Source organism: Macrosteles quadrilineatus, unplaced genomic scaffold (genome assembly GCF_028750875.1).
Source record: "Macrosteles quadrilineatus isolate MER2022 unplaced genomic scaffold, UCM_ALF_1.0 Scaffold_4__1_contigs__length_99947679, whole genome shotgun sequence".
NCBI classification, from domain to species: Eukaryota; Metazoa; Arthropoda; class Insecta; order Hemiptera; family Cicadellidae; genus Macrosteles; species Macrosteles quadrilineatus.
Window position 1 is genome coordinate 38966411 of NW_026542597.1, and position 14065 is coordinate 38980475.

At 35.4% G+C, this 14065-nt stretch overlaps 1 protein-coding gene and 1 non-coding gene across 2 annotated transcripts in view; both read right to left on the reverse strand.

Annotated features, from left to right (window-relative positions):
• LOC128992191 (beta-galactosidase-like) overlaps positions 1–2287 on the reverse strand; it is a 51267-nt gene extending 48980 nt beyond the window's left edge. Inside the window, exon 1 of the mRNA XM_054415652.1 lies at positions 2130–2287. Coding sequence (XP_054271627.1) covers positions 2130–2204 — 75 coding nt within the window. The 5' untranslated portion in view covers positions 2205–2287. The remainder of the gene's footprint in view (positions 1–2129) is intronic.
• A 928-nt stretch (positions 2288–3215) lies between these two features.
• Positions 3216–3320, reverse strand: LOC128993677 (U6 spliceosomal RNA). The gene has a single exon (XR_008490805.1). It is a non-coding gene; the product is annotated as a U6 spliceosomal RNA (small nuclear RNA).
• Between the last annotated feature and the right edge of the window lie 10745 nt (positions 3321–14065).

The following is a 14065-nucleotide window of genomic DNA, read 5'->3' on the forward strand; positions in this document are numbered from 1 at the left end:
AGAGTCAACATTTATTACTAACCACTAATTCCATCTGCTTTAGGAAAATCATTCAGATTGTATCCGGATTTATAAGTAAATCTTCATCTTTTTTTTCTTTTTTTTATAAAAATATCTGATTCTCCAGAAAGCAGTAACATTCTTACTTCGGTCTCAGCAATTTTAAATCCTTCTCTTGCCACATCGACCCATGTATTTAATCATCCTGTTATTACTTGATAATTCATTAACTTATGGGGTAGTTTTGCCTTGGCCATATAGATCACATAAAGCTGTGCATGTATTTCGTGGATTAGAATGAACCATAATTGTAGGAAATTTTATCACATATCTTGAACATTTGCGGAACCAAATCCATAACCTAGTCCAGCATTGGTAACAAATTATGCAAATGCGATGAGATGTGATGACACTGTTGTGTTTCCGAATGTTTTGTATGTAGTGAGGTTTTATATACGTTGTTCAACCTAGCTACATGTGTACATCAAAGTAAAAACTGTGTACACATTTTTTTAAATACCTGAATTGACATTAGTTCACCTACTTTACCAAAACCATACACTCCGTAGTTAGTCTATTCCAAAACTTGAACACAGCTCTCATCCTCAACGTACTCATCTATGACACAATTTTCAACCCGATTATCAAAAACTGTTATACCAATAAATGAATCTCAGGCGTTCTTTCTTGAATTTAAAAATAAATGGTGATTGAAAGTAGGAAAAAAAGGCAAGTGCCAACCTTACAATATGTATAAGCTAACCCGATAAGGAATAGTTATATGTTCCTTTGAAATTGATAAGTCACACTTATTTCATAATTTAAAATTTTCTAAGAGCAATAAAGCATAGATTTTTGAACAAAACATTTCAAATGTATCATAAATTCATCATTTAGTTGAAACTATAAAAAACTTGCCATGCAGTGGAGAATCCATTTAAAATCATAAATAATAATGTAAACATTTAATTTTGACAGTTTCAGTAGACCTTTGAATACAATTTTAATATTAACAGCTGGTTCATTAAAAGTAGTGTAAAATTATACATATGGTCGAAATGTAAACAAAATTGCAGAGTGAACTTTAAAAGGCCTCTGGGGCAGAGCCCCAAGGAAATTTACATCGTTTCTCTTTTGAGGGCTCACCTACAGACCAATACCTTTCTTTAGACACCCCTACCAAGTTTCTACGCCCAGCCGTTCTCTCAAATTAGCTGTGACAAAAACCTCGTTTTCCTCCATAAGAATAACATGGGATGGGAATTTAAAGGCCACTGGGGCAGAGCCCCGAGGGAATTCTCCATGTTTCTCTTTTGATGGCTCATCTACAGACCAGGACCTTTCTTTAGACACCTCTACCGAGTTTCTACACCCAGCCGTTCTCTCAAAATAGCTGTCACAAAGAAAAACAGTTTCAAATTAATTTATAGATTGTCCAGGGTCAGGTGCTGACTGTGATGAGTTAAGCCTATTACGCGCCACTGTTCTGTAGCTACGGTCGTTATCACGATTACGCCTCCTGTCTATGTTTCGTTGTCGTCACGTCGTAGACATTTAAAAGAAAAAAACAACAATTAAACACATTATATCTACACAAAACAACGATAAATGCACAAATTTGAGATACAACCATACTAACACGATCCGTCTTGGGGGTTATGTTTACACAAACTCAAATACTGCAGTAAATAAATGTACTCAATGCGTTTCATTGAATTGAAAAATAAATAACAGCAATTAAATTATACAGCTGATCAAAATGTAAACAATTGTGTTCTCTATAAGGATAACATGGGAACTTTCAAAGCCAATGGGGCAGAGTCCAAGGGACTTTTAAAAAAATGTATGGCCAGTTTGCAAATCTACGCGACACGCTCTTTCCAATGAGACGTCAATGGATAAAATCGGTTAAGAAATGGTGGAGGAGTTCAACCGACAAAGTTTCATGTAGCGTATTAATTATATAGATTTTAATATTAGATTTTAGCCTATAATAAATAGTAGACCTTATATGTTGCAAATCTGAGATATAAATTTTCTAGAAATCCATAAACATTAAATCTTACACTTTTCTTTAATTTTATTTAAAAATATATTTATTTAAAGATATTTATAGAAATAATACTTACGAAAAATATTACTATAACACTTGCTAGCAACACCAATGCAACGCCGCAACACACTTCTAGTCTAGAAACTTTCATTTCAACAATGCATTCATATCACAGTGTAATACTCTACTGAGCCAATGTGCGATCACGTACATCTGTAGAATATGCTTAGACCTTCAGTTTCCACATCTGCATAAACTGACACACTCATCTGTGGTAAACATATGTGTGACACCTGTGCGTTGTGTCATTGTCTTTATGTGGTACTGAGGTAAGCCTATATGGACCAGCTGTGGCTATATACAGAACACACGCGTAGTTTAATGATTCTCTCACAGGTTGTGCTACTGGTGAACTTATTTTGTGTTTTCAAGTGTGACTGTTTATTATTACTCTTGAGACAAAAACGCTGCCAAGTTGCGTACACTGAATAGGTGCGTATTTCAAGCTCAACATGAAGAGTGTGTAAATTTTTTTTTATCAGAATTTATTTTACAATCTGTTCAAACAAATATGAGAACAATAAGTAAAACATTTATCAAAACAATGTCAGGAAGCAAGCACTTGTTCATCAACAAGTCTTGCCAAAAATTGGATCAATAATTTAAATATTTATAGAAATCTGTAGCTTAGGTCCAGCATATGAACAACACTTTTTAATCTGGTAATGCACTGACTATAGTCCAGCAGATTAACAGCAAGACTGTTCGGATGATATTCTAATTTTTCTTGATACTTTTTGCTAAGGTCTGTAATTTCTTCTTTCACCGATTTAATTTTGAAGTCATTCCTAATTGTAGTGTTAGATACGAACCAGGGTGCGCCAATAATTCTTCTCAGTGCCTTAGCCTGAAATCGTTCAAGAATTTCGATGTTGGATTTGCTCGAGGTCCCCCAAAGTTGAATTCCGTATGTCCAAATTGGTTTGATCATAACTTTTTTACAGTAAAATTTTGTTAGCCAATGATAATTTTGAATTCGTACCTAGTAGCCAATTGAGTTTACGAAGGTTTAATTCCATTTGCTGTCTCTTGCACCAGATATGAGATTTCCAATTTAATTTTTTGTCAAGAGTTAGACCTAAATATCTTACACTGTCTGCCTAAAAATGTGGAACGCTTCACGATTTTGCGTGTCATCCTTGCGCAGGGGCCATGCTAATCTTCTCTGTATCGTTCCAATTTTAGTATATGTACTGCCGGAGCAAAAAATTGAGTGTAAAATTGAGTGAGTTTACTAAGATCAGCTGTTTATTTGACTAGGCTCATTTTTAATTAAGACACAGCTGGGTTTAGTTTCGACCAATCGAAAGATCTAAGGATCGAACCAGCGACATTTTGTTTGTCAGGCGAGCACTACAGCCACTAAGCTATCTAACTCTAATGGGAACGTAAAAGTTACAGAATGTAATTAGTTGTCCTTACAGTCTGACATTATGAAAGAAATGAATATAGGCTATTCAAAAGGAGATATCAGTTATCAATCATTGAGATGGGGACGCTACAATGTATTTTACCCCAAATATGTGTGAGGGATGAGTGTAGAATGTTGTGAGATGATCTGTGTAGAGCTGTTACTGACTAAGATCAGCTGTTTCATTAGCCAGGACCATTTATAATTAAAGCCCAATGATCAGGAACAGCTGGGTCCAGTTTTGAACCATAAAAACATCGATCTCTATTAGCTGTAGTAATAATAGAGATCGATGTTAAAAACCCACTGACTTTTCTCAGGATAGTATCATTGAGTATGGATTCATACGTTGTATCAATAATCAATGATAGTATTGTACATCGGCACAATCTGTCTGTTGCTTAATTAAACTAATACGTGTTTATTTAAACTTATTATTAAACTAGCTGTGTGCCCATTCTACGCAAGGTGATCTTATAGTAGTCAGTTGAATGTGACAAAAATCACACAATGTTGGGTTTTTGGACATTTGTAACTTTATTTCTTAAGTAGGTAGGCCATTTATTCCATGAAAAAGTACCGGTATCAAGGATCGTAATCGAAAAGATTGTTATGAATAAACAGGTAGGCGTACGTACCCAAGAGATGGACTATGGGCCTATTAGCTGTATGGTCCAGCGATTGCATCACACGGTGAGTAGAAACAGAAAGTGACACATTGGAAAAGCGAGATTAGCATCATCCGTATACCTCTATTACAATCACCCACTGCAGTTGTGATTTTTTTACTTTACACTTTACACAACCGCCATTGAAGTGCCGTAAATGAGTGGAAACCTTGTTTGTAAGCTATTGGCGACGATCATTAAGTCTCCCAGCCCAGCCCTATACAACACTGATTCAAGGTCTTCTTTCTGGTTATCAAAACTCAAGAACAATTTTATACACAAAGAATCTCTGGTTCTTGACCTGGATGATGCCTGGTTATTTAATTTCATTTACGGTTACACTATAATATTGCACTAGCGATTAATTAAATCCGTTATGTAAGAAAAACGTTTTTAATATCACTTTGTTTGGGATTTGCTTTCAAAACATGATCGGAAATGATTGCGGTATTTGTAAACATATCAGTGACAGCTAGAAAAAATAATCTTGATCCGATCAGCTGTTCGTTATTTCATAGATGATTATGGGATTAAAATTGAACGAAAACTTGACAAAAATCGCACAAAACTGCATTTTTGAACGTCCGTAATTTTATTTACAAAGTAGAGAGGCCATGTTTTAACGGCTAAAGACACTCTCGCCAATCCAGTGAATACATTAAAATGACTTGTATCTTGATAGGTACTCTCGTTTTCATGAAGAAGATTGCGTAAAATGCCATCTTGAGTGTTACAGACAGACAGAAAGACAGACAGACAGACAGACAGACAGACATAAATAGAAATAAGACTTGTTTCTGATTCTTCAATGTATAAAACGTAAAAATAACCTAAAAATATATAATTCTGACCAATGTACAGACAAAACTCTAATTTTATATTTATAGATTTATTCCCAAAATGGCTGAAACATGGAAAATGAGTAACTTATCTAATGCACGGTATCTAAAATGTGTATTTACTCACGGCTTACGTGTTAAGTGTGCAGGGTGCTACATGGTTTATATTACATCAAGGCACACTTGGATCTGTCTGAACATCAAATCTGTTCAACTCTTGCACAGCTTTTCGATACTGGCAAATTTCAGATGGAATATAGAGTTTTTCAAGCATAAAATACTCACACCTAATTTATGTACAATTTTGATAAACGTTATTTTTAATTTAAAATACAAAACCATTGATACTCGATCGTAATAACTCAGTGGTGGTACCAAGGGAGGGGATGGGAGGGACCCACCCCCGAAATATTTCATATTTTATTTAGCTAAACATAAAAACTATTAGCTTGAGCATATAGATTCACATTTTTCCGCTGGGGTATACTCCATACCCCCTGACCCACCGGTGGTCACCCCCCCCCCGAAATGAAATCCTGGAACCGTTACTGTAATAGCTCGACTGACCGAGTTTGTAGCTTCTCAAAACTTACTAAATTGGACAACCTGAAAACACGTCACATAAAGATATAAACGAGGATGAAATGAATGCTATAGATAAGCAGTGGTTGTAAAGGTCACAGCACCCCCTCCTCAAGGTCATAATATAAATTCCAAAATTATAAAAAAATACATCTTACTACAAATTTTAGTCTGCTTAACAAAACAACAACTACGTAATACACGGAGCACATGAAAAGAGCCCGAAATTTTAATCCCCAAAAAGGTTCACTAATCTTAAGCATGGAAAGAGCCCGGGTCTCCACAGGTACCTGAGGAGGAGGACGCTGACTATAAATAATTGTGTGTATATATTGTAGTGTTTTAGTAAATAGTGATGTGTTTGGTTGGGTTAGGTTAGGTTAGGTTAGGTTAGGTTAGGTTAAGTTAGGTTAGGTTAGGTTAGATTAGATAAACAGACTATCTTTTAGTAATGTAAATATCTTTGAATAATATATACTAGTGTACCTGTTGCTCGAATTCGAGCAATTGCGAAGCATTACAGGGGACTCAAAGATTATGGAAATACTCACAATCTCCACAACAGTTGGATATAATCAAAATCTTTTGTAAATAGGACTATCTTATCTTTTTTCAAAAAGCTGATCTTGTGTTTTTAGTGTTTTCTAAAAAATTTCCCTTGACATAGCCGCATTAGGTTGTCTATGATAACGATTATAAATGAAAAAAAAACATTATTTCTATTTCTTCTACTTGGTTGTGTTCTATGACTTTTTCTATGTTTCCATTGTTTGCAAATCTGTTATTTCAATGATAGCTCAAGAAATGTATTACAGTGTTAATTCAGTTTTATTTTTAGCCTATATCAAAATTGTCCAGGATTTCTCGCCCTTTTCCATTCTAATAATTACACCAACCCAAGTTTCGTCTGCAGATGCAATATGCCAACGAATATCACCTACATACAATCTCCAAAAAGTGGCAAAAAAGGCAGAAACCAACCCATACAATAGATATAAGTTAACTCCAAAAGAAATAATTTTAAGAGTTGCTGTGATATTAAAAAGGCAGAGGATACACGTCCGGTAACCGTACGTGGATTAGACGTCCGGCAATTACTGTCATAACCTAACCTAACCAACCAAACTTGCTGATAATGAAAAAATCTAATTAAGGTTAAATTCTTTCTCTATAAAAAAATTATAAATGCCAAAAATTCTAATAAAAGATGTACAGTTAAGAATAAATGGTATTCAATGCAAACTCTTCGACAAAAAGTTAAGGTCATCAATGAGATTCGAACCCTGGACCTCTTGCATATCAGCCGAGCACCTTATCCACTACACCACGACCACCGATGGCTGAACGTTGTATTGTTGTGGTAAAGCCGTTCCAGGCTCCCGCAACCCCATGACGTCATTGCCGTACGCCTTATCCACGTCCGGTTACCGGACGCGTATCCTCTATGTATTAAAAAACCACATTGTACTTCATTTAGACAAATTCAATAAATCACAATTTAAATATTAACAGCTGTTTCATTAAAAAGTAGTGTAGAATTATGCATATGGTCGTAATGTAAACAAATCTGAAGAGGCAACTTTAAAGGCTTCTGGGGCAGATCCCCAAGGGAATTTACCTCGTTCCTCTTTTGATGGCTCATCTACAGACCAAGACCTTTCTTTAGAGATCCCTACCAAGTTTTTACGCCCAGACGTTCTCTCAAATTAGCTGTGACAAAAACCCTGTTTTTCTCCATAAGAATAACATGGGATGGGAATTCAAAGGCCACTGGGGCAGAGCCTCAAGGGAATTCACCATGTTTCTCTTTTGATGGCTCATCTACAGACCAAGACCTTTCTTTAGACACCTCTGCCGAGTTTCTACGCCCAGCCGTTCTCTCAAAATAGCTGTGACAAAGAAAAACAGTTTCAAATTAATATATAGATTTTATTAATGTATCTTTTAACAGTGTATCTTTTAATATTGTAAATAATTTCATGTATTTCAGCTGTGTTATTGGTTCTTTCTCCTTTGAAGACCCGTCGTGAAAGTTCTAGAAAGAGACCAGGCTCTTTTTGCACCGACCTGGGTGGGACCTTGGAGGTCCGGGCGCTTTTCAAGCGTCTGCCTGAGTTTTGGGGCTCTTTTCATGTGCGCCCGTAATACATGTTTGAATACATGCTGTCTGAGTTACAGCATTGCTTCAACTGAAGGCGTTCATGCCTAGCGTTGTTTTACAAAATAAACTGCTCGAGTTAACGAATAGAAGGCGCACTGGCGAGCTTGACTTATCATTCATCATTGCATAGAACAAACATACTCCTTCGTATTTATCATACTCTCAAGCTTAGTATAGTTTTAAGACATGTTTCCAGTAAATGTAAATTTCCTAAAATTTTTTATCATTTTTAAAATCAACCCACTTTAAACCTGTTTAACGAAATATATTAATTTAATTGATAAATTATTGGGTTTCCACTATTATGATTAGAGAGAAGGCAATATTAGTAAAATCCACACAAAAATTAAGAACATTTTAGTCAGTTTAATTCTATAACTAAACAAGATTTTAAAACAGAAAATATATTTTTATACCATCCAATAATCTGATAAGACTCAATGCATGGGTTGAAGATTTTCTCTGGACAACCAAATCACATTAAACTTTATCTCGAAAACATATTATTGTTTCAGAAGAATAACTAACTGTTAAGGCGATCAAGTTAAATAGACATTTTATCACCAACTGTAGAGACAATGGCAATGTTAATATTTTAGAGTGGATTTAACGATTTGTTTCCAAGGGTAAGTTATAGTTCAAGTTACCCATTAAGGATAGCCTACCTATAATGGTAGGTCACTCGGTATGAGTTTTTGCCATTAAAACACAATCACATGCAAATAGATACTGTGAGTATGAATATATTCCCAAAGGAATTCAGATGCATTTTTGTAGGAATGTAAATGTTTCCAGGCAGGTGTTGAAAAAATTACGATTGTTGGAGCGTTGAAGAAAGTGGATATGAGTAGGGCTACATATTTGTAACTTTCAGTAGGAACAGAACATCCAGCTCCCCTTTTTAAAATACCAATTAGTATACCCTAGTCACGTATTGACTTGGTCAATGTGTTGTCTGAAAAAAATATATTCTTATGTTTCCCTATATAGTCCAGGACCTGACTAGGGTTCTGTGTGCATGTCGTGTATAGAGAATTTTGCTTTTGCATTTCAATATAGGTGTCTTAGGAAGTGTTTTCCACTCGGGTGTCAAGTTCGCACCTGGTACGTTTTCGAGCTATGACGTCATCAAAATGGCGGCCATTGATTTTTTTAAATCGTATATGTCGCAAACTATTTGTCGGATCGGATTGAACTTTTTTTTGTTTGAAAGATAATTTTAAATGCTACCTGTTTTACTTTTACACATTTGTTGTATGTTTAGTACATTCTTCGTAATTATGCAAAAACCTGTATTTTTAAATATTTTTGTGTTATTTTTGTTTGTAACGTTTTATTGATACAATTTATCAAAAACCACCAATGAAAAAAGTTGTAGAACGTTTAAAAATCTTTACAAAAATACCAAATTCGATATGTTTTACTCAAAAGATTCGTCAAGAAACTAGATAAATCTCATAAAAACACCAATTTTGGCGCAAAAACGCCTATTAGTCCGGCATCTAGGGCAGTTCGCAAGTCTTATAAAGACAGTTTTACCATTCAGTGTTGATTTATGTGTCTAAATAAGTGTTTTCAACTCGGGTGTCACGTCTGCACCCACTGCAGTTTCCGGTTATGACGTCATTAAAATGCCGGAAAGGGCTATATTAAAAATAACTATATTTTACATACCATGTATCGGATCGGAATGAACTTTTTTTTGTTTGAAAGATAAGTTTACATGCTATCTTTCTTACGTTTACACTTTTGTTGTATACGTACATTTTTCGTAATTTTGCAAAAACCTATATTTTTAAACATTTTTGTGTTATTTTTTTCGATAACGTTTTATTGATACAATATATCAGAAATAACTTAAAGACAAAGTTGTAGCACGTTAAACGAGCTTTACAAAAATACCAAATTCGATATGCTTTACTCAAAGGATCACGTCAAGAAACTAGAAAATCGTACAAAACAACCTAATTTGGCGCAAAAACGCATATAAATCCGACATCGATGGCTGTGTACGAGTCATATATAGACAGTTTTACCATTCAATGTTGATGTATGTGTCTATAGAAGTGTTTTTAAGGCCGGGGCCACACGTGGCGGATCGTCCGCGCGGCTTATGATCCCGCGCGACGATGTCCCGGCCACACGGAGCGGATGAACCGCTTCCGGTTGAGGTTTCCCAGCCTACGTACTGAGATTATAACATGGTTTAATTCACTCGTTCTGTTCTCGTTGTAGTCATGGAAGAAACACGTATGTTAGTTTGTGCATTAGAAGCGTGTGGTGAGCTAGAGCCTAAGGCAAACCGAAATCATTGGGTCCATCATTTCATAACCGATAAACCATTTGTGTTCCAAACCTTTTACGAGCACATGCGAAACCATAGTTCGGAGTTTTTTTTTTTTTGTTACTATCGCATGTAGATAGCATCGTTTGACGAGCTACTTCAATTGCTTTGACCGCATATAACTAAGAAAGATATACTGATGAGAAATGTACAACATGAGAAATCCCACATGATCTTTAACAAGTTCTATTGATTTGTCTGTATCAAACATTTTACACCTAGAAACCGAAATGCACAAGCACAAACTAAACAAAAAACCACTACAAATGCTTGAAAATGAGCTCCAACCGCGCGGACAATCCGTATCGTGTGGCCACTCTCATAAGACTACGTGTGTCATCCCCTCCAACGCGGCTTATGATCGCGCGGACAATCCGCGACATGGCGCGGACAATCCGCCCAGGCGGCTTAGGATCGCCCCGTGTGGCCACTCTCATTTGATTCAATGTGTTGTCGGACCACGCGGATCATCCGCGTGGTCCGTCCGCGCGGATGATCCGCGTCGTGTGGCCCCGGCCTAACTCGGGTGTCACGTCTGGACCCACTGCAGTTTCCGGTTATGATGTCTTTAAAATTGCTACATGTTACGATTTCACCAACTATTTTACTTAAAATAAGACCATTACCCTCCTTTATGCAAATAAAAACACAACAAATCAATTAATTAGTCCATTAATTAGTAATTATTCCAAAGGAATGTTTCCATTATATAAATACCCCGGTGCAGCAATCCTGTCGACTAAGCGAATTTCCATTTGCCTGGATATCTTCAATTAATTAATTAATTAATTAATTCTTTTTCTTATTTGTCTGGATATTTTTCAATTAATCTATTAAATTAACATTGTTTAAGAATACCTAGGTTTGCTGCTTAAGGGAAACTAATAAAGTGGATTTTTTATTAAAATATTAATAGCTTAGTATTGGATAAATAAATCTGCCAAGTTTGTTCAAAATATATCCATAACCAAGCCAACTACTACAGTTACAATATTGTCCATAAGAATAACATTGGAATTTTAAATGAAAAATGTTTTTATTTTCTCATTAACCAATAACCGTTCAAAAACACTTTTACCGTTCAAAAAACCTAGGTACTGTACTCTTAAACAATGTTAATTTAATAGATTAATTGAAAATCAATCCAGGCAAATGGAAATTCGCTTAGTCGACAGGATTGCTGCACCGGGGTATTTATATAATGGAAACATTCCTTTGGACTAATTACTAATTAATGGACTAATTAATTGATTTGTTGTGTTTTTATTTGCATAAAAGAGGGTAATGGTCTTATTTTAAGTAAAATAGTTGGTGAAATCGTAACATGTAGCAATTTTAAAGACATCATAACCGGAAACTGCAGTGGGTCCAGACGTGACACCCGAGTTAAAAACACTTCTATAGACACATACATCAACATTGAATGGTAAAACTGTCTATATATGACTCGTACACAGCCATCGATGTCGGATTTATATGCGTTTTTGCGCCAAATTAGGTTGTTTTGTACGATTTTCTAGTTTCTTGACGTGATCCTTTGAGTAAAGCATATCGAATTTGGTATTTTTGTAAAGCTCTTTTAACGTGCTACAACTTTGTCTTTAAGTTATTTCTGATATATTGTATCAATAAAACGTTATCGAAAAAAATAACACAAAAATGTTTAAAAATATAGGTTTTTGCAAAATTACGAAAAATGTACTAAACATACAACAAAAGTGTAAACGTAAGAAAGATAGCATGTAAACTTATCTTTCAAACAAAAAAAGTTCATTCCGATCCGATACATGGTATGTAAAATATAGTTATTTTTAATATAGCCCTTTCCGGCATTTTAATGACGTCATAACCGGAAACTGCAGTGGGTGCAGACGTGACACCCGAGTTGAAAACACTTATTTAGACACATAAATCAACATTGAATGGTAAAACTGTCTTTATAAGACTTGCGAACTGCCCTAGATGCCGGACTAATAGGCGTTTTTGCGCCAAAATCGGTGTTTTTATGAGATTTATCTAGTTTCTTGACGTAATCTTTTGAGTAAAACATATCGAATTTGGTATTTTTGTAAAGATTTTTAAACGTTCTACAACTTTTTTCATTGGTGGTTTTTGATAAATTGTATCAATAAAACGTTACAAACAAAAATAACACAAAAATATTTAAAAATACAGGTTTTTGCATAATTACGAAGAATGTACTAAACATACAACAAATGTGTAAATGTAAAACAGGTAGCATTTAAAATTATCTTTCAAACAAAAAAAGTTCATTCCGATCCGACAAATAGTTTGCGAAATATGCGATTTAAAAAAATCAATGGCCGCCATTTTGATGACGTCATAGCTCGAAAACGTACCAGGTGCGAACTTGACACCCGAGTGGAAAACACTTCCTAAGACACCTATATTGAAATGCAAAAGCAAAATTCTCTATACACGACATGCACACAGAACCCTAGTCAGGTCCTGGACTAATAATTTCGATGAACAAAAATGCATAAACATGTAAAAAGTTGCTTTTTCACAATAAGCAGTTTAAATAATGACGCAACAAATAATTTTGTACTCTAAACTTCACCACTACATTAAATTTAATATTCACCCCCAATACCCTTTTTTTAAAGATGGAAACAGGATTGGTCTATATAACCGATAACTACTTCAACAAATGAATATCCCCTTAGCTCCCAACTAAACCAATCGCCCCTCCAATACATTTTCAGTCCCTTTAACGACACCCAAATTAGTTTCCCCTTACTATCCACAAAACAGTCAACACCCAGAAAATCTTTAATCTTTCAAATTCTCACAGACTTGTAGCCTTTTCTTGGATCACTCGTCAACGACTTGAAAAATCGTATATCAAATCTCCTATCTACACGTAATCAACATAACCATCGAAGATTCGGCCTCTAAACGCTGTGTCAATTTCCACGCAAAACTCATGGTGGAAGGAAAAAACAGGTGTGCTATTCCCACATATTCTGACGTCACTTGGATTGCAAACATAAGATCACCTGATTGTAACTGTCAAATGTGTATTTATGTATTTTTTTTTTTATTTGGTTGTTATTGTTTTTATTATTATAAAAACAAGAACAATCAAATCAAAACAAATACATACTAATTTGACAGTTACAATCAGGTGATCTTTTGTTTGCAATCCGAGTGACGTCAGAATAAGTGCGAATAGCACACCCGTTTTTCCACCCACCATGCGCAAAACTCTTCATCTCACCATCTCCATCATAATCATCTTCGAATTATACCTCCTAGTGTGTCGTAGTCAGCTGATCTGATCAAACTAACCATTAAACGAATCTCCAACAAATCTAACCACTCAACAACAACTAACCACTCAGCAACAACAACTAACCACTCAGCAACAACAACTAACCACTCTAACGGACAATCCTCCAAAAAATCACACTAGCAAATGCACCTGCAAATCACCACACAATCTAACAATTCTTCAATCAGCATTGTACCAAACATAGGCCCTTAGTAGATTTCCCATCCTTATGGAACAGCTGAAGCCAATTTTATTGTTAGTTCTGTCCGGTTTTCTGTAGATTTCGTGATTTTTTTACAATTTGTTTCTTGTTATTTCGGTAATTTTAAACCTATATTAGGTATTTAATGTAAATGAAAGTGTGTCTTGAATTTCTCAAATTTTCAACATATTGGCACTCCTTTCCAAATAGCCAAACCTTTTTACATGTCACTAGCGCAAGTCACCGACTTAAAATCCGTTCAACACATCAGTGCATCGGATTCATTTTCAATCACCTCAGACAGATCACCATCGATGAATCACCACGTGGTTCACTGTAAGGTAATATAATGGTAATATGTGGAAGTGACGATTAGACCAGTGTCCGGTAAAGTGTCTCGCGCAGTCTCAGGTCCTTGGTCACTCGCGCCTCTCACCGCGCCATACCACA